General features: G+C 57.2%; 2 protein-coding genes across 2 annotated transcripts in view; one reads left to right on the forward strand and one right to left on the reverse strand.

Annotated features, from left to right (window-relative positions):
• Nucleotides 1-6,823, forward strand: part of TFDP1 (transcription factor Dp-1) — a 30,178-nt gene extending 23,355 nt beyond the window's left edge. Inside the window, exons 7-12 of the mRNA XM_065895895.1 lie at nucleotides 97-240; nucleotides 743-811; nucleotides 1,046-1,197; nucleotides 1,625-1,791; nucleotides 2,756-2,834; nucleotides 5,677-6,823. Of these exons, the coding sequence (XP_065751967.1) occupies nucleotides 97-240; nucleotides 743-811; nucleotides 1,046-1,197; nucleotides 1,625-1,791; nucleotides 2,756-2,834; nucleotides 5,677-5,824 (759 nt within the window). The 3' untranslated portion in view covers nucleotides 5,825-6,823. The remainder of the gene's footprint in view (nucleotides 1-96; nucleotides 241-742; nucleotides 812-1,045; nucleotides 1,198-1,624; nucleotides 1,792-2,755; nucleotides 2,835-5,676) is intronic.
• Nucleotides 6,824-9,399: 2,576 nt separating this feature from the next.
• On the reverse strand, nucleotides 9,400-14,220 carry ATP4B (ATPase H+/K+ transporting subunit beta). Its single transcript, XM_065896210.1, has 7 exons — nucleotides 14,100-14,220; nucleotides 13,545-13,673; nucleotides 12,525-12,638; nucleotides 12,209-12,408; nucleotides 11,374-11,430; nucleotides 10,091-10,189; nucleotides 9,400-9,562 (listed from the first exon to the last, which is right to left on the reverse strand). Exons 1-7 carry the CDS (start codon nucleotides 14,209-14,211, stop codon nucleotides 9,401-9,403), a joined length of 873 nt encoding a protein of 290 aa, XP_065752282.1. The 5' UTR covers nucleotides 14,212-14,220; the 3' UTR covers nucleotide 9,400.
• Nucleotides 14,221-19,340: the final 5,120 nt, after the last annotated feature.

Below are 19,340 nucleotides of genomic sequence, written 5' to 3' on the forward strand. Positions count from 1 at the left end.
GTGCGGGGGGCTGCCTCTCGGGGGCTGCGGACGGTGCACAGCCTCGAGTGTGTTCGGGTTTGGGGCTGTCTGGAGATCTCCCTCTGTCTCCGCCAGGCTTACGACCAGAAGAACATCAGACGGCGAGTCTACGACGCCCTGAACGTGCTGATGGCCATGAACATCATCTCCAAGGAGAAGAAGGAGATCAAGTGGATCGGTCTGCCCACCAACTCCGCCCAGGAGTGTCAGAACCTAGAGGTATCTCCAGCCCTGCGTCCGCCGCGTGTTCCTAGCAGGCGTCGGTCGTCTGCACCACTGGCGCCTGCTGAGTGTCTTGGGCGGCGGTGGGGGGCAGGTCTCCCCGCGTCCTGAAGCCCCTGATCACGTCCGTGCTTTCCCACTTGACGGTGACCCTCCGGCCGTCTGGGGCCACGGACACCGGTGGCAGGGCCGTCGGCCCGGTCCGGGGGGGTTGCCGCCAGTGTGGGTGAACTCTGCATCCCAGTTTGTGGGGTTTTCAAAAAGATACCATAGCCGTGTCCAGAAGACGAGAAGATGGAAGAAGCTTGTGTAGTTTTGAGATTTAAGCGAGAAACTGGCCTGTGCCCGTTCTAGGTTCTTCTGTTGCCCCACCGTCAGGCCCAGGGCACACGTCTTCGGCGAGGACCTTTCCTCGGTGACCCTGTGTTGCCTTGGATTTTAAAATACGCTGTGAAAACCAGTTGTGATGATGTCTTATGTCGATGGCTTGTCTTTGAAGGTGGAGAGACAGAGAAGGCTGGAAAGAATAAAGCAGAAACAGTCGCAACTCCAAGAGCTTATCCTGCAGGTAACGCAGTGCCTGCCGTGGAGGCAGCGTGATTGCTGTTTGGTGGCGTCGGCCCCCCTCCGGGTGTTTGCGTTTTGGACACGTGTTCTCCGCTGGGTGGCTGCCTGGGGCTTGCGTCCCCCGGCTGCTCTGGTCTCTAAGGGGGTGCCGGGCAGGGCCGCTGAGGACGCCCAGGGAGGGTTAGGTGGCCGGTGGCAGCAGGTGTGGGTGCGCGTCAATCGTGCATCTTTTTAGCAAATCGCCTTTAAGAACCTGGTGCAGAGGAACCGCCAGGCGGAGCAGCAGGCCAGCCGGCCGCCCCCCGCCAACTCCGTCATCCACCTGCCTTTCATCATCGTGAACACCAGCAAGAAGACGGTCATCGACTGCAGCATTTCCAACGACAAGTAGGTCATGGTGGGAAGGGCCTTGGCCGCGTGAAGATGCCTGGTCGGGGGGCGGGGGCAGAGAGAAGGTGGCCCGTCTGTTTGATTTGCTGCGGGTCTAGCTTATAGCCACCAAGTACGATCTTTTCGGCATAATTACCTTGCAGGTGTCCTCCTCCCTTCCCTGAGTGTGCGGCTCCTTGGGAAGGAGGAGTGTTGTCAGGACGGCAGGCGGTGCTCAGGGCCCAGCCCGGGGCGTCCTGGGGCGGCCGGCAGCCCCGGGCTGCGTAGGTGCCGCCCGCGCTCCCTGGTTGCTGGTGCTGAGTTGGTGGGTTGTGTGGCTGAGGGAGGTTTGGGGTGAGTGGGGTGTCCCGCTCGGGGCCCCCGAGCCAGGTGTCCAACTCTGTCGTGGAGACGGCGCTCTTCTGACGGTGACTTTCTCCTCTAGGTTTGAGTACCTGTTTAATTTCGACAACACGTTTGAGATCCACGATGACATCGAGGTGCTGAAGCGCATGGGGATGGCCTGCGGGCTGGAGTCCGGGAGTTGCTCCGCCAACGACCTGAAGGTGGCGAGAAGTTTGGTGCCGAAGGCGCTGGAACCCTACGTGACAGGTCCGCTCCGTGACAGGTCCGCTCCGTGCTGGGCGGGACGCCCGCCCCTCCCGCTCCGTGCTGGACGGAACGCCCGCCCCTCTGCTGGGGCTGGCTCGCGCCCGCTGCCCAGAGCAGAGACAAATGGGACGTGGGACGTGGGACGGTGGCGGGCTGTGGGGTGCCGGTGCGGCAGCAGCAGGACGCCATCTGGCGGGGCCGTGGCCCCTCGGGACGGGGGGCGGGGGGTGGCGACAAGGCCGAGCCGTGTGGTTCATACGGTGCAGGTGTTACGTCAGGATCTCACCTTCCAGGTAGGGCCCCAGGTCTGTGAGGAGCGTGGCAGGCGTGGACCCGACCCCAGGGAGTGGCTTAGTCACGGCAGCAGCCCTGGGCCTGCCCCCGACGGCAGGTGTGGGGAGCCTCCGGGGTCCCCGGCGTCCGTTCCGCCGGCTCCTTGGCTGAGGGGAGGGGCTTTGTGGTGAGAGAGGAGAAGCTGCCCCTGCACCTCTGGTGTGGATTTACTCCCTGAGCGCTCCCAAGTGGCTCAGAGTAAGTGGGCGTCTGGCCTCAGAGCGTCCAGTGAAAGTGGCGCCTCCCACCCCCTCTCGACGCAGCCGCTGCCCTCCCCACGGCCCCCGTTCTTGGCGATACAGCTGCGTCCAGGACGGGGGTCGACATAGGTCCTTCCTCCCCTTGGGTCCCGCCTCTGTGCTATGGTGACGGTTGCCCTTCCGTGGCTCAGTGGTGGCGTCGTCGGTGGCCGCACCGATTCAAAGAAGTAAAGGGAGGACTTCCGTGCTGTCTTTGCAAGGCTTGGTCCGGTGGCCGGGCCCAGCGAGCGGGCTGCCTTCTGGCTGGTAGCGGGCATGGCGCCGGGCGGCCCGAGGGGCCTCGCCTGGAGAGCCGTCCCGTCTCGGCTCGTGGGCCTGTTTCCTGCGGTCTCTGCTTTGTGAAATTTGCTTTCTTTTCTTTCTCTTTCCAGAAATGGCTCAGGGATCGCTCGGCGGTGTCTTTGTCACGTCGGCAGTTCCAACTGCCAACGGCACGAGGCTCTCTGCCAGGTAACTGCCATCCCCGGCGGGGCCTGGGGGTGGTGGGGCCACTGTCAGCGGCAGCGGGACGCCCGGAGTCGGGGCGCCCAGAGCAGGGCAGACCTCCCCCCACTCCGGATGCCCCCCGAGAGTCACTCAGAGCTCGTCCTTTGTGCAAAGGAGATTTGTTTTTTCTGATTGGTTTCTTTCCTCTAAAGGTTAAAAGTAGTACACAGCTTTTATTTTTTTGAAAAGTACTTCAGTGAGGTGCGGGCAAAGCCCCCTGAACCCCACGGCCGCAGCCTGAGTGACAGAGGCCGTTTCTCCATCTCTTCTTTTTCTTTTTAATACACTTGAAGTCACAATACGCATATAAGGTTCCTTTTTTTCACGTCACCGTGTATTGAGTGTATTTGATATTATTGAAGGAGCTTTATCATTTAAATCAATGTGTATTTGACTTTTGACCTAGCAGTCCCACAGAGCAGAAGTGTCTGACCTCAGGGTTTGTCTTAGTTTTTTGAAGATAAATGTAAAGTAACACCAACGTTAGGTATTGACAAAACGGCGGTTTTCTTTTTTATGTAGTATTATGTGTCATACATATTTATATCAATTCTAAATATCAATAAATGTTCCTAAAGTGTAAGTGAAATCAGCAGAGTGTAGGTCCAACAAAATGGAATTGACTAATAAGTCACGTGTGCACACCTTCGAGGGGGCTCTGTGGGCACCGTGTCCTCTGGTCCCCGTGCGGCGCTGGCCCGGCAACAGTGCGGCCCTGAGGGAGGGGCGGGGTCGCCCCGTGAGGGCCCCAGTGCCCGTGGGGTCTGTGTCAACCTCCGGGGCTGAGGGAGGCCCCAGGGTGTCTGCACCTGTTTGGATTTGGACTGAGGTTGGTTCCGTTTTTAACTCTGAATCTGCTGCTGTGTGTGTAGCCCAGTCTGTAAAATCTGAACACTGGTTATACCAAGAGGTGGAATTTGGGTATTTCCTAAACGTTCCTCTTTAAGAAATTCTTTTTATTGATTAAATTTCAGAGGCTCACGTCAGGTTTTCTAAAGAGGGAAGCAAAGCCATTACCATCTCAGAAGAGAAACTGACCTTAGTGGTGGATACGCTGTTTTTACAAAGGCCCTTTTTGTTCAGTGAGCTGCCCTCTGGTTGAACGTTTAGGTGGTTCCCAGTTACAAGAAAAGCTGCAACGAGCCGCCTGATGGCTCAGTTTTCCACTCTTCCTGGCTTGGTCTCCAGGCTGGCTTTCCCAGATGTGGGATTACTTTGTCCAAGAGCAGCATCAGTAAATACCAGTGAAAGGTATCAAGATACATGCGTGTGGTTTTCTGATAACGGGAAAACACCTTTAACGTTAGGAATCTGTGCAGCTCTGCCCTGTGGGCTTTCTGTGGTGCCACAGGCCTCTCAGGGTCCTGACCTGCGTGGCGGGACAAGGACCCTTTTACTCAGTCATCACCCTCCCCTGCCCCGTGCCGTCTGATTCAAGTGTATCACGGCTGCGTTTCCAGGGTGGTTCTGACCCTTTCATGTCCTGTTATCTTTAAACAGACTCACGGTTTACCAAGTAAGCTCCTCCGTTTTGTGGAGAGCAGTTGAAGGCCGCAGGTTGGGCGCAGAGAGGATGCTGTGAGGCCCCCCCGGGGGTGCCGCTGTGTCTCCGCATGGAGACAGGCCTCCTCCGAGTCTGGAGCCTGGATGACCTGTGTCAAGTTGTAGCCCTAGGTCGGGGTCCCTTTGGGGCCTTCCCTTGCTGTTCAGCTCAGACGTGAAGACACTGAATGACTTGCGACGGTACCTGAGCAACTTGTAGCTCAGAAGAAACGTCGCCTTCCCTCCCCTCGTGGTGGGCGTGGCCATCTCCCGTTGGTGCCCTGGGACCGTAACTGACCACAGCTGACCCTTCGCGTCCCGGTGGCTGAAGCCGGGGGTCTTTGCCCAGGATTCTGGCTGCTGAAGCCCCTCCATTCTAGGCCAGGGTCTCGCCCGCGGGCCTGTTGACGTTTTCGGCCGGACCACCCTTTGCTGTGGGTGCTGCCCGTGCCTTGTGGGGCACTGGGTTGTGCCCTCAGCCTCAGATGCTAGCACCGCCCCGCCCCCCCCCCCCCGCCCCAGTTGTGGCAACCAGAGGTGGTCATGTGTTTCCGGATGAGGCTTCCAGGAGCGTGATGCAAACACAGGTGGGTTCCAGCGACCCATTTGAAGACGAGGGCACGGGGCTGGGCAGCCCTGGCTGCTCTAGAGCCCAGCCCCGCAGCTCTGCCCCCTGGGCCCGTGGTCCCCGCCTGGGCCCACCCCAGGGGCCATCGTCAGGCGGCATTCCAAAGAATAAAACCTGCAAGAGCCGTGGGTCCTCGGGGCCGTCCTGGAGGCGCAGGCTGCAGTGAGACGCGCCCATCACCCCCAGCTTCCTGGCCAGCATGGACGCCAGAGGAGCTGAGGGTGGGGCCTGGGGTGGCGTTTCCACAAGCGGGCACACGCACACGCCAGCACACGCTCACTGGGTGCCCCTCTACTCCCCGGCTCCCAGCCTTCAGGGAGGTCAGGGAAGTCACAGGCGGAGGCCTGGGAGGAGAGTCTCGGGGGTTTTCCGGTTGGTGTGCCCGAGCCTCGCTTCCGACATGACGATAAATGGGGAGGACTCAGTGTCAGGGCCCTGCCGGGGGCCCTCGTCCAGTGGTGATGTGTGAAGGGGGCGTGACGGGTGGCGTCAGCCTCGGGGGCGCTGGGTTCTGTACTGCATGGGGGTGAGGCTTGCCGTTTCTGTTCGTGTAGTTGAGAACACCCGGACCTCCCGGGGATGCCGGCCCGTCTCTGGCGCCGCAGACGCCGCCACTGACGCCTCCTGTCCTTGCAGTGACCTGGCCAACGGCGCGGACGGGGCGCTGGCCACGAGCTCCAGCGGGTCGCAGTACAGCGGGTCCCGGGTGGAGACCCCCGTGTCGTACGCTGGGGAGGACGACGACGAGGACGAGGACCTCAACGAGAATGAGGGGGAGGACTGAGCCCTGCCGGCTCCGGGGACACGTCTGGGGAGGAGAACTGCCGTGAACGTGGGTCTTTCTGTTTCTTTTGCCCTCCTCCCGAGAAGAGCTCGCTGAGCCGCGGGGCTCGGCCCGCGCCACCGACGAGCAAGGCGCCGTTCTCTGCGGGGTCCTGACAAGCTGCACCGTCTGATGCCGATGCACGGCCTCTCTTTACTCTTCTGGATTTTGTGTTTTCGTTTGCTGTTTTTTAAATTCAGAGTTCATTTCGCCCCTTCACAGTTCTTGCCGAGTTTGCCGGAGACGTTGCGCTCTGTCCGCGCCGAGGGAGATACAGGCCCTGCTGCCCGGCGGGCCCGAGGCAGCCGCCGAGGGGGAGGCACCACGGAACCGGCGGATGGCGAGGCTCTGCCTCTCGACGTCTTATTACGACCTTATTTCCCTTAAGTTATATTGACTGCGTGACTCCATCGGGTTTCTACTTGGGTTTTGCTCTGTGTTGCAGCTGATGAATTGCGAAGCTCTTTTTTCGTTTCTGTGTGTTTGGTTTGGTAGGAGTTTACTGCCACGCTGGTGCAGCTATGGAGACTGTCTGAGAGCTCGGAGTGGTTTATTGCTTATGGTAAAATGTGCCTGATTTCTTACAGGCAGCGTTTGGGAACTTTTATTATATAGTTGTTTACATACTTCTAAGTCTGTCATTTAAAGACATGTACTGAAACAAATGTTGTATTTGTTTCGTAAGCATCTTCCCGTAATCTATTATAAAGTTGAAATTAAATATAGAGAATGTTTTAACAGTTTTTTAACTCAAAATTTGTCAATCATTTTTAATAGTTCTTTTTTTATAAAAAGGAAAAGGATTTCAGGACAGGCAGTAGTCTCTTTTAAAACGTATTCACCAAGAACCACTAACTGCACAGTTGCTGTTAGCTGCCTGTTCTCAAATACTTGTCTTTCTATGGGAACACAAACAGACTTTTCTGTAATATTTTGTGGAATAAAGAGACTTTAACTGTTTGACTTGTTTAACTGTTAGTTTTTATTAATAAGGCGCGCATGGGCGTTTTAAACAAGTCGTGTGTCCCTCTGATTCGGGATTGCCGTCTGGAGCTCATTTTCTCCCGTCAGCCGGGCCCTTCTCTGGAGGGAGGAGAGGGTCCAGGCCCGGCAGTGCACACAGGACCCGCCGAGGCCCCCGGCCTGTCCTGCCGCTGCCCGGTGGCGGGGCCGAGGAAGGAGGTCCCGGGGACACGGCCAGGGGTGGGGAGAGAGTTTGTGCTTTGCCTTGCTTTTAGAAGAAACGTACCCACGGCCTTTAACGTGCGAGTCCTTACAAAACGTGAACTTTGCAAGCACACACATCCCCGAAAGGTCACGAAGCGCCCCAGGGAAGCAGGGGGCGGAGGGACTCAGGCTGGATGCCCTCGCGGACACGCCCATGGTGAGAGAGCCAGGCCGAGGGCGTTCCCTGCCTTTCTCCCGGATCCTAGAAGCAGAGTCAGATTTTACGGATTAGACTTTCGGAAAAAGAGTCAGATTGTAAGGTAAGATGGGGCAGCTCAGTGTTTTATTCACGTTGGTCTAAGGCATCCGTGAGTGCTGCGGTGCATGGTTGCGGCCTTGGGCAGAGTCGTGTCTCCTGAGGGCTGTGGCAGTTCCTCCTTTCTTCCTGACTGTGGCTGACGGAAGTGTCCTGAGGGCTGTGGCTGGAGAGACAGGGCCAGTGTCAGCGGCCGTGCGCTGAGGACACGGCCAGCCCCGCGTCTCCGGCCGAGTCCCCTGCAGCTGCGCCCCTGCTGCCTCTCCTCCTCCAGGGCACCCGGGCGGGTCTGGCCAAGCTGGGCACCCGGGCGTGGGCACGAGACCCCCGACACCGACCTTCCACCGGTGGTGACGCAGGTGACCGAGCGTCTGCGGGTTCCGTTGCCGCGGGCGCGCCTTGGGCAGGGGCCGCGGTTCTGGCACCGTCGCCTCTCCTGCTCTTCCTGGTAGGTTCTCAGCCGAGGCCCAGCCATCCCGGAGCATCACCGTCAGGGGTCCAGCCTGCGTCCTTCCGCGCCCGCTTCCCTGCGGTGTGGTCTGTGACCTCTAGGGGAGGTGTTCGATTCCAAAGTTCACGTCTTACAAGCTGGTGAGTAGTGGGGTTCTGCAAACCAGGAGGCCTGTGGCCACTTGGGCCGAGTACTGACCCTGGGCGTTGGCTCAGCAGTGGAGGAACGTCCGGACTCGAACCTAGGCCTCGGACCTCTGACCCCAGAGCCTGTGCCACCCCTCCCCCAAGTGCTGGTTGTTCCGTGTATTCGACAGCAACTTGACGGAAGGTTCTAGCACTTCTTTCCAAGGGGCGCTTTGTGGTCGGCGGGTGGCCGGCTCTGAGGTTCCCTGTCCCCTGCCCCCCCCCGCGGGGGGGGCAGCCCCTCGAGCTGCTGCGCCTGTTTCCTTCCCTGTGAAATGGGATCCGCAGCCTCGGCCTCCCAGGGCAGCCGGAGGAGGGACCCCGAGGCAGGCAGCCTGCTGTGCTTGGACCCCGCGACGTGCGCCCCACTCCCCACCCCCATCGAGGCCTCGGTGTCTCTTCTGGGGTGGCTGGACCTCTGACCTCCAGTGTGTCGTGACATCCCTGAGGTGGCCTGATCTCTGGCCTGACGTGGCACTTCCCAGGTGGCTCAGGGTTTTTGCCGGTGGGGTCGGCAACGCGGAGCAGAGATACCCGTACCCTGGGCCCTGGTGGCCTTCGGGGCTGGGCGGCGGGTCCCCTGTCCCCTGAGCCTCTGCGGGGCTTCTTCCGTGGGGTTAGGACTCTGGGCTGCCAGCTCCGGGTGGGGTGAAAAGTGGGCGACAGGTGAGAGCAGGTTTGTCCTTGGGACAGAATGGGTTTTCTGAATGGCCTGGGGCTGCAGACCGCCCCCTCCCCCGCTGCCCCGGAGGGGAGACTGTGCTCCGAGGAAGGTCACCTCTGGGGTTTGGGCTCCGCTGTGTGGGGACACCCTTACGTCCCAGAACTGTGCGCTCTCGGGGCAGCCCCTCCCGCTCCGGTTTGTAATGTCCCCGACTTGCAACTGAAAGTGTGAAAGGGAGAGGATTTTTAGTTCATTAATTTTAGTTAATTCTTTTTAGTTGATTTAGTTAACTGAATTGGTTAGGTTGAGTTTTTAGTAAATTCTTCCCCCTCATCAGGAGAGACACGACTCTTTTATATAGATTAAGAGTGAATTTAATAAACTTGATTTTTATAGTTTAGGAATTGTGTTTTTTAAAGCCGGCAACCAGAATGCGTGAAATCCGAAGTCAACGTTTCATATCAACGCACCCCCGGTCTTCATACTAACGTATAGAAAAAATAAATTACAGCAGGAAAGGTGATGTCCGCGCGGAAGAGATGAGTCCTTTTGGGGTCTTGTTAGTTGCACAGCTGCTGCCTTAGGGTCACCCTGTTAGCCCAGCGTTTTTAGCGTGGCTGCAATTCTACCTAAAAAGTGACAGAGGTTTCACAGGAGTCTGGCTCCGAGAGCTGGGCGCACGGGGGCCTGTCTGGTGCGGAGCTGCCTCGGGTGCCGGGTTTAGCTGCATCTGGGGGCCCGCCGCCTGGCTCCTCTACTTCTGGATTTTAAGCTTGAACTCCACCTTCCCCTCGTAGGGGTCATGGGGGTTGTCGAAGGTCACGTGCTCCGCCAGGATCTTGCACACGATGGCGACCTCCCTGTTCACGGGGGCGTTGAGAAGCTTCGCGGCCACCAGCGGGTTGCTGTAGTGGGGCTGAGGTGGACGTGCGTTAGGACCCTCGAGGGCGGCCGGGCGCTCGGCTGGGTGCTCTCACATCGCCCGAGAGCCGCCCGGGACTCACTGGGACACAAATGTCTCCCTGCCTAGAAACGAGGAGACTTGGCCCGGGGGGGGGGGGGGCGGGGGGCGGGGACAGACAAGTGACAGATTCGACTTCAAGTTACAGGTGATGAAAATTAATATAAAAACAGCAGAGGATAAAGCAAGAGATTTGGAGAAAATGATTTTAAATGGATATGCAGTTGTCTAAGGGCCTTCTAAGGAGGCCCTTGGAAGGTAAAGGATTAGATGTGATATTTATTTTGTGTGAGAACGATGTGTTTTCAGGTAGTTGGGAGAACAGGGGCTTGGGAAGCACCCGAAGATTAAGTGGTCCGGCTGGGCTACGTGCAGCCTTGTTTCGTTTTTGCAGGTGAAATGTTTGGGGCTTTCCTTCTGCTAGTGATTGCTCAGTTTCGTCTGGTTCCGGAGCAGCGGTGGGGGACAGTGGCGCACACGTACCTGGGCCTTCTTCCCGTAGTAGGGGAAGTAGTGTAGGCTGTAGACGCCTTTGGGTGGGAAGTACTCCACCTGCAGGGCCGGGGCATCCGGGTGCTGGTCCTGCGGGCGAGAGGCCGCTGTGAGAAAGGCCGGATCTGGCGCGCTCGTGTCCGCGCCACGCGTGCTTCTGCACGCAGGTCCACGTGTGTGCGTACGTGTGCACCGTGACCACGTGCAGTTGGCACTAGATCTAATCTTTATCATCAGCCAAGAATCCATGAAGGGTGTAATTTGTTAGTTTGCAGGACCCCGGGTGACTTTTCAAGCTTGTGGTTTTTTCCATTTTACACCCTCCTAGGATAACAAAGGTGACAGAGCTGAGCGTGTGGGAATGAAGGCCCACGAGGCCTGGCGGCTGATCTGCCGAGACTGGGGAAGGACCCACACGCTGCCGTGGGGTTTGCTTCCTTTCACTGTCAGAGCCAGCGACTTGCCCGACGGCTTGAGCTCGTCCGAGGGCAGAGGAAGGGTACTTTGGTGTCTGTGCAGATCCCGGGTCAGCCTACACATGCGTGGTCGAGGAAACTCAAAAAGGAAAAGCAAAACAGGACGAACGCTGCGCTCCGGGGAGACTGCAGGCTTTGGGCGGGGGGCGGGGTGGTCACCCCAGTGGGGCACCCGTGCTGACGGCAGAGAGCCCTGGCTGAGGGCGTGATTGTGGAAACAAACTTTAGAAAATATTCAACGAAGACAAATTTAGTTTTTTCATGTTGTACTTAAAAACATGTTTTGGGAAAAACTGGACTAAATTAATGGCAACTGTTGGCAGCATTTCTGTACACGCGCTGCCAGACAACAGTAGCTGTCGGTAACTTGCATATTTTTGTAAATAAGCCAGTAAAAAGGACAAGGCAGTAGTAGATGTGCCTTGGTTTTTCCAAATAGCCACAGACATTTTGAAGCACGTCAGTGATACACCGTCCCAAATGCTTTTTGAAGCAAAACGGTGACGAGCGTTGTTTTTCTTACCAGGTTGCTTTTTCCAGAGACAGTGTAAACCTTTACTCTCCAGGATCACGTAGCTGTGCCATTTGGCATCTTGCAATACCATACAGAACATTTTTTCTTGATAATTCTTACCGGGTTTTTAACCCCCCGGGATAAAACCACTCTTAAGTGAAGGTTCCTGCGATTCGCGCCCCTGGCGGCTTAGGCTGACGGTTGGGATGATTTTAAGGAAAAGCAGATCAGTATTTCCCACAGGTCTTCCCTCCTAAACAAGACAGCTGTGGCCGGTCACTCACCAGGAAGGCGCAGTCTACCCTGGGGGCCGTGCTGTTGCCGGGGAGAAACTTGACGATCTGGAAGGGAAAGGTTCGGACGTGGCCTCTGTGCCCATCTGTGAGTGCGGAGGACGGGTGCCAGGGAGGCTCTGGGGTGGATGTACCGACTCCTGCTTCAAAGCCGGAAGCTCCACGCTGGGGCCGTGGTCTTGGCCGGCAGGTGGCAGAGCTGGACGGGGGTCTGAGCTTCCCGAGCCCACCTGTGCAGACGGCCCGGTCCCCGGATGCGTCTGCTGGTGCCCAGGGTCCAGTGCAGTGCCCCCCTGGCTCGTGAGGACCACCGCCCTCCCTTGTTGCACACCAGCCAGGCGGCCGGGACCGCAGCCCAGCTGGGCCCTGGGGCCCAGCGCGGTGTGCCAGTGTGTGGCCCCCCGGCCTCTTAGGGAGGAAAATGAAGGGTGCCACGCAGACGCCAGCATGGTGCCAGGTCCTCCCCGCCCCGCCGCCAGGTCCCACCCTCCCCGGGGCCCTGCCGAGATGTCCCCTCTCCCCGCAGCGTGGACGTGCCTCCCGTGGTTGGCTGTGTTCTCACGGTCAGCCTCCCTCCGCGCCTGTCCTCAGACGGTTCCCAGGTGCCCTCCCCGCGCTGACCGCGGCCCGGCTTCTTCCAGCCGCCGTGCACACAGGGCTGCCCCGGGCTCTGCGGCTCGGGGGGTGGCGGACGCCACGGTCAAGTGGGTGGCAGGTCCGGATGGCGGCTCCCAGTTGTGTCTGAGGGGAGGCACGCTCGCGGCCAGCACGCGTGCAGGAGAGGCGGGGGCCCGGTTCCCTCCTCACCTCCGACCCCCTCACCCACCCTGTTCATCTTGATAATGAAACACGGCTTCCCTTCCTCAAAGCCGAAGGTGGGGTCCGGCCGGCCCGAGCAGTTTTGCAGCATGTCTGCTGTGAACTTGCAGGAGAACTTGGTGTGGTTCGGGGCCAGGAAGCTCTCCTGGAAGAAGTAGCTCTCGGACGTGCAGTTGATGTTGGCCTCCTGGGCCGCGGGTGAGTAGCCTGGGGGACAGGCACGCCTGCGGCCCTGCCCGAGCTGCGGCCCCCTCTGCCCCCCACCCCCGGGGGGTTCCTGAGATGAGGAAAGAACGGAGACTGCAGTGCATTCTGCACTCTACCTGCCAGGAAGTGGTGCAGGGCCTGCGCTAGTCCTGTCCAGGTCCTGTTGTCAGACACGTTGTAGGAGATGTCCAGGCCCTTCTCCCCGTAGACATCTGGCCTCAAGGTCACCCCTGGAAAAAGGACGTGACACCTTGGCATTTGGTTGTACATCAGGTCGTTTGCCGTTTGGTTGGCCCCGGCCTGGGGGAGGCCGTGCCTGGGACGCTTCGGGGCCAGGCCTTCTAGGGTCCCCCTGCCCCTGGCAGCCAGCAGGGCCCGGGACGCTGCCCGTCGGCCGGGGGGCCGCGCCGTCCCACGAGGCCTGGCCAGGGCCTGCGGGTCCCTCCCACAGGAGGCCTGCCTGCCTGCCAGCCTCTGGGTTTGGGGCACATTCTATCACAGTGTGTTCTCAAGTTTGTAATCTATTACGTTCTGTTCTGAGACGACATAGAAATCCTCCATGTTTCGTCCGTTGGTTGACTCAAAAAATTGACCCGCAGTTGTCACGAGGATTTGCAGAGGATCCGCCGGGCGCTGACCCAGCTCAGCGCTTCTGTGGGATGTCCTCGGGTTAGTGTCTTCCTCAGAAACAGTTAGGGACGCAGGGGTGACAGCCACTCTGAGTAGCTGGGCTGGAAGAAGCTTTCCTTCCTTCGTTTCTCCCCCCGCCCTTTGCTTTTGCTTTTTGCAGGCACCGCAGGTTAGCTGGCTGCGTGGGGAAGTCTTGGTCCGAACACCCTCCCCAGGATCTGGGAGTCTCGTCACCAGCGACTTCCTGCTCTTTGGCGCTGGCCCAGTCCCCTCGTCGCGCGGGCCACCTTGCACTGAGACGAAACTCACGCTCTGGACCTAATTTGCTGCCTGGGAGGCGAGGCCTCCACAGGAGAGCAGCCTCGGTGCCGGTGACGCCACACGGGCACCGAGCGCCCCTCGCCCCCCTTCCTGATCCCCTGGTGACCGTCCTCCCCGGCATCCTCCCCGAGGGGCTGTGTCCCGACCCGGCAGCCCAGGGCAGAGCGGGGCCCGACGCCCGGTACCTGGTGACTTGAGCTGGTCCTGGTAGTCGGGAGTGTACGGGTCGACCGTGCACATCAGCACGTAGATGCACAGGGCGAAGATGCCGGTCATGACCACGTAGAAGGCCACGTAGTAGAGGCTGATCCACACTGCGGGAAGAGGCGGGTCAGACGCGGCGACAGCTGCTTGGGTGCGGGGAACACGCATGCAGCTCACCAAACGCGTCACCTCTCAGGGTGAGCGTTGCACTGGTGTCGGGTACGTTCACGCACGGCGCTGGGCACCCGTCCCGCTATCTGGTTCCAGACCATTCTCATCACCTCGATAACCCTGCACCCCTTAACTTAAAAGCCTTTTAAAAAATTACAGTTTTAGGAACATAGCTTTAAAACTGCTCTTCTCAAATCTAAGGCTGAGCCTTTGGGGCTGATCCTCAGCTGCTCTCAGGTGCCCGTTGTCGGCGGGTGTCGGGGCTGAGGGGGGCCTTTGGAATCACCCAGTGGGGGAGGAGAGGCCGGCCAGGGCCTGCGTCTGGGCACTGCCCTCCCCTGGCGCCCCCGCCCTGCCGCACGGACCCCAGCGGGACAGCGTCCGGCCCAGCATCTGGCCCGTGTCCGGGTTCCAGCAGTAGTGCCGGAACTCCTCCATCCTCTGGCTGCATGACTTCTTCTCCTGCAGTGCCGCCATCACCCCGCTCCTGCCCAGGGACACTGGGGGGAGGACGTCCCCTTGGGTTTTATGGTCTCCCCCTCAGAGGTCAAGGGCACTGTGGCTCTGGGCTCCGGGGCGAGCCCAGCAGGGTGTTATCGCTGCTCGGCTGTCAAGCGCCGACGCCCGGGCAGGCCTGGCAGGTTCCACTGCCGTCAGGTGCCCCTCCACCCCCTCCCTGGGCAAATCAGGGTGGCTCACTCCTCCTCTCGGGTGCCCTTGGCCCAGAGCCTTATCTGCTCTGATTATGAGAAAGGAGGCCTGCCAGGTGCTCAGCTCTGCCCACTCGCACCTCCTTGGGGAGGGAGGTGTGAAGAGAGCGGTCTGCACGAGGTGGGGCCTGGACCCTGACGCTCAGCCGCGGCCGAGATGCTCCCTGCTCTGCGCTGATTGTAGCAGGCGCCCGAGGCCATGATGAGGCGATGGCTGGGACCCCGGCGGGGTGGGGGTGGGGGGCTCCTGCCGCTGTCAGTCCTGGTGCTGGAGAGCCAAGCCTGCCGGTGCCCGGGGCTGCCGGACGCGGGGCCGCAGGGCTTCCGTCGCTCTTGAGCTGAGCTTCGGTGACGAGCGTGGTGTCCTCTGAGAGCCAGTGTTGGGGCCCTGTAGGACTTTGTGTCCACGGAGGAATTCACAGCCATACAATCTAGAAGTGTTTTCAGAACCGAATGCACGTCGGTCCCCGGGCGAAATGCAGATTCTGACCCCGCGGGGACCCAGTGGACCTGGGAGCTCCCGTGGGCCTTGCTTGTGGCTGCAGGACTGTGGCAGTGTCTCGGCAGGGGACGCTCAGCCTGGCAGCACGTCCAACCCACCTGGGGCGCCTTGAAAACCTGAGACGCCTGTCCCGCCCCCGCGTTTCTGAGGGAGCTGACCTGCCGGGCGGCCTGAGCGTCTGGACAGCTACGAGTCCCCGGACCTCCTGATGCGTGGCCAGAACCAAGCAGCCTTGGCGGTCTACATAGCTGGGGCCCATCTCTGAGATTAGGAGGAAAGCACAGCGCCGGGCAAACAGGATATGGCACCGAGGCGTCTTTACAAGTATCTAAGTCAGGACCCGACTGAAAGGGTGGGGATTGTAAACAAAGAGCTGGGTGTCCATCCATTGTCACTTTCCCTCTGAGGGACCCACGTAGCCAAATTGGAAGTGTTCTTCGGGGATAAAGATAGTGAAAAGCCCTCTAGCCATTATGTTTATTTTCTTTAGGATGATTTAGAGTTTGTCAGCAAAACGAACATCCTAAAATTCAGATGGAATCGCAGCATTTTAGCTTGGACTCATAGTTTCTTAATGGACCAATCCTAGGCATTTTCCTTCACGCTGTTCCCCTTCACAGCTTTGAAACGTCAGGGCGGTAAAAACACAGAGTGTGGCCTTAGGCGGCGGTCTCACTGTCCACAGCCTGTGGGTCTGGGACGCCTGCGCCGAGGCCTGAAGACACAGGGTAGGAACTGCTGTGCGGAGAATCGGTGCCGCCCTGTCTGGAAAGGACGAGCCCAGCATGAACGCTTCCTGGAAGTCTTTGAACGAAATCCTCCACACTTAGCCTCTGAATTCCCAGAAGCGTGAACGTGTGTGCTGAGCTGTACACGCGTTGTCATGATGACCTTCCTGGGACACGTGCCCGTGGGGAGGGGAGGCCTGGGGTGGGGTCGGGGGCACTGGGCGATAGGCAACGTGGGATGGACGCCCCAAAGAGAGCGAGCTCCGGGCGATGTGGGAGCTCACCCTTCCTGTGCGGGGGGCTCGACTCCCACCCACCCCCCGCAGCAAGGGACCGGAGCCCATCCCTCCACAGCTGCCGTGGGGTCAGCGGAAGCCCGCGAACGCCGAAGGACCGGACGATAGGAAGATTCCCAGCTTTCGATGGATAATCACTCATCAGAGCGAGAACCAGGAAGATCTCCAAATGAAGTGAAAACAAGATGGTCAGTGGACGCCAGACTGAGGCGACAGATTCTGAAATCATCTGACAGGTTGTAAAATGCTTCAGCCAGCGATGGTGATTGTGCTGAGACAAATGGAAAAACAGAAGTAGAAAGTTTAAGGAAAGAAATAGAAGACATAAAGGAGAACCAAATGGAAATTTTAGATTCAAAAAATACAATAACCAAAATAAAAAGCTCAAAGAATGGATTCAGCAGCAGAAGGGAAGGGACAGGGGAAAGAATCACTGACATGGAAGAAAAAACAATAGAAATTTCCGGATTTGAACAATAGAGAGAAAGTAGAACCAGAAAAAAAGTGCCCAGCCTCGGTGACCCAGGGGCCGTAGGAAGGGCCTAACGTCTGTGTCACTGGAGTCCTGCAAGGAGAGAAGAAAGAGTGGGGCTGAGGCATAAACCTTCAGACTCAAGAAGCTGAGAGAACCCCAAACAAGATACCCCCCCAAATCCGTGCCAAGTCACATCAAGATTAAACTTTGAATGTCCAAGACAGACACAAAAATTCCCTAGAAAGCATTTGCAATTGCTCAAAACAAAAAGGAATGTTTAGGTGTTGATCTAATAAAACATGTGTAAGACTTGTATGCTGAAAACTACATAATGGTGATGAAACAAAAGTCTCAGTAACTAGAGACACACATTGTGTTCGTAGGTTGGAAGATTCAACACAGTAAAGACGTCAGTACTCCCCAAACTGCTACACCATTTCAACACAATTTCTATCAAAATCCAAGCAAGATTTTTTTTTTGCGTATCTATAGGCAAGACTTATTCTAAAATTTATTTAGAAAGGCTAAGGAACTGGAATAAATATTTTCTTCTTTATTTGGAATACTTTTTTGAAAATATTTCTTAAAAAGAAAAATAAGGTAAGAAGACTCAGTCTACTCAATTTCAAGGCTTATTATATAGCCACAGCCATCAAGACAGTGTGGCGTTGGTGGAGGGACAGACACAGCGAACGATGGAACAGAACAGAAAACTCAGAAGTAGACTCACAAATGTGCCCAACTGATTTTGACAAAGGTGCCAAAGAAATTCAGTGATGCAAAGACGGCCTTTTCAACACATGGAGGTGGAACAACTGGACATCCATGAACCCTGACCTAAGCCTCACACCTTGCAAAAAAGTTAACTCAAAATGGTCATGGATTTAAATGTAAAAGCATAAAAATTTTGGAAAAATACATGGGAGAAAATCTTCAAGAACTAGTTAGGCAGGGAGTTCTCAGGCCTGACGCCAGAAGCACAATCCATAAGAGAGAAAATCGAAAAATTGCACCTCCAACTCAACAGCAAACAAGCAAGCCGTCCAGTTAGAACGTGGCCAAAAGACATGATGGGATACTTCACCGAAGAGGATTCACAGATGACAAACACATGGAAAAATGCTCAATATCATTAGCCAGTAGGGAAATGCACATTAAAAACACAATGGGGTACCACCTATCACAAGAGCTAAAATAAAAAATAGTGACAACTCCAAGTGTTGGTGAGGATGCTGAGAAACCGGATCACTCGTGTGTTGCTGGCGGGAATATAAAATGGTAGCGCCATCTGGAAAAGAGTTTGCCAGTTTCTTAAAAAATTGAACGTGCAAACACCATACGACTCAGCACATATGCTCTTGGGCATTAATCCCAGAGAAATTGAAATTTATATCTGCACGAATATCTGTATGTTTTTAGCAGCTTTATTCATGATAGCCCAAACTGGAATCAACCTAGATGTCCTTCAGCAAGTGAATGCTTAAACCAACCGTGGTCCATTCACACCGTGGAATACTACTCAGCAGTGAACCTACAGGTGCGTGTGACCACCTGGGTGAATCCAGGGAGTCGTGCTGAGAGAAAAGAGCAAATCCCCAAAGTGACACACTGCGTGATTCCACTTATAAAGCATTCTTGAAATGACAACTTTATGGAAGTGGAGAACAGATTAGTGGTTGCCAGGGTTCAGGACAGGGTTTGGGGTGGGAGGGAGGCAGGTGTCTATAAAGGGGGACCGTGTGGTGTCGGGGGTTCCTGAGCGTTTGCTGTGTTGGCATCGATATCCGCGCTGCGATCCCGAGCTACAGTTTGGGGAGATGCTACTACTGGGGGATTGGGTGGGGGGTGCAGGGGTCTCTGGGTTATTTCCTATAACTGCATGTGAATCTACAATTACTCTAAATAAAAACTTTTAAAAAAAGGGCCAAGTGAGTTTGGGAAGCCCTGCATACTTGGCCCCTCTTAGAGAGCCAAGTTAACTCTTCAATCTCGGAGTCCCGTCATCGGAAACATGTTTAACGCCATTTATCTGAATGCTTCCCGCTTCCCCAGGAGGTGGTTCAGCTCAGCGCTAATCCAGTGGGAGTTGCCGTCCTCAGACACCGCCTCTCGCAGGGGCTCCTGATCTGGGTGCCAGCCCCACTCCAGGCCCACTGAAGCAGATCTTTATTTCTCTAGGCGATTTGTGTCCCCGGCACTGCTGGGAGGCGCTGTCTGGGGACACACGGTGGGAGACACCGTAGCAGGGGCTCCGGTCTACAGCACGCCTTGGAGCCGGAGCCGCCGACCCGTCTGAACACTGACGGGTTAAAGAAAAGGCAGGAAGGGTTTGAAGAGATCAGCTCAAGGTCGCCTGCTAGTAAGTGCCAGGCTGGACGCACCAACCCACCTGCTCAGCTGCAAGTTCTTGTTTCTGCTTCCCTGACTGCTACACAGGGTCCGCCTGTCTCCGCATACCCACTGGCAGAATCTCACTGCCCTCTCGACCCTCTCCTCCCCGCGTGGAGTTGGTTACCTGGCCTCTTCTGGCTGGGGTGTTCTTCATTTCTGTGGCCCTTCTCTTCCTACCCTCTCTAAACTGTAACCAACCCCCATCACTTCCTTGTCATTCTTTCCCATACATGTACCAAGCACCTACTGTGTACTAGAACAAGGCAGACAAGGCCATACCCAGGTGTGCCCCAGGTGTGTCCCAAGTGTCCTCCAGCTGTGTCCCAGCTGTGCCCCAAGTATGTCCCAGGTGTGCCTCAGGTGTGCCCCAGGTATGTCTCAGGTACCCCCCAGGTGTGCCTCAGGTGTGTCCCAGCTGTGCCCCCAGCTATGTCCCAGGTGTGTCTTAGGTGTTCCGCCGGTGTGTCTCAGGTGAGCCCCAGGTATGTCTCAGGTGTCCCCAGG

The sequence above is a fragment of the Phocoena phocoena genome, chromosome 18, assembly GCF_963924675.1.
Source record: "Phocoena phocoena chromosome 18, mPhoPho1.1, whole genome shotgun sequence".
NCBI lineage: Eukaryota > Metazoa > Chordata > Mammalia > Artiodactyla > Phocoenidae > Phocoena > Phocoena phocoena.

What these genes read in the sequence shown, in the direction of transcription:
- ATP4B (XM_065896210.1), bottom strand. Translation starts at nt 14,211, where the DNA reads ATGGCGGCACTGCAGGAGAAGAAGTCATGCAGCCAGAGGATGGAGGAG. An exon ending in CCGGACGCTGTCCCGCTGGG is followed by an intron (nt 13,674 to 14,099) that starts GTCCGTGCGGCA and finishes CTCTTCCCGCAG; the next exon opens with TGTGGATCAGCCTCTACTAC. An exon ending in TCATTATCAAGATGAACAGG is followed by an intron (nt 11,431 to 12,208) that starts GTGGGTGAGGGG and finishes TTTCCCTTCCAG; the next exon opens with ATCGTCAAGTTTCTCCCCGG.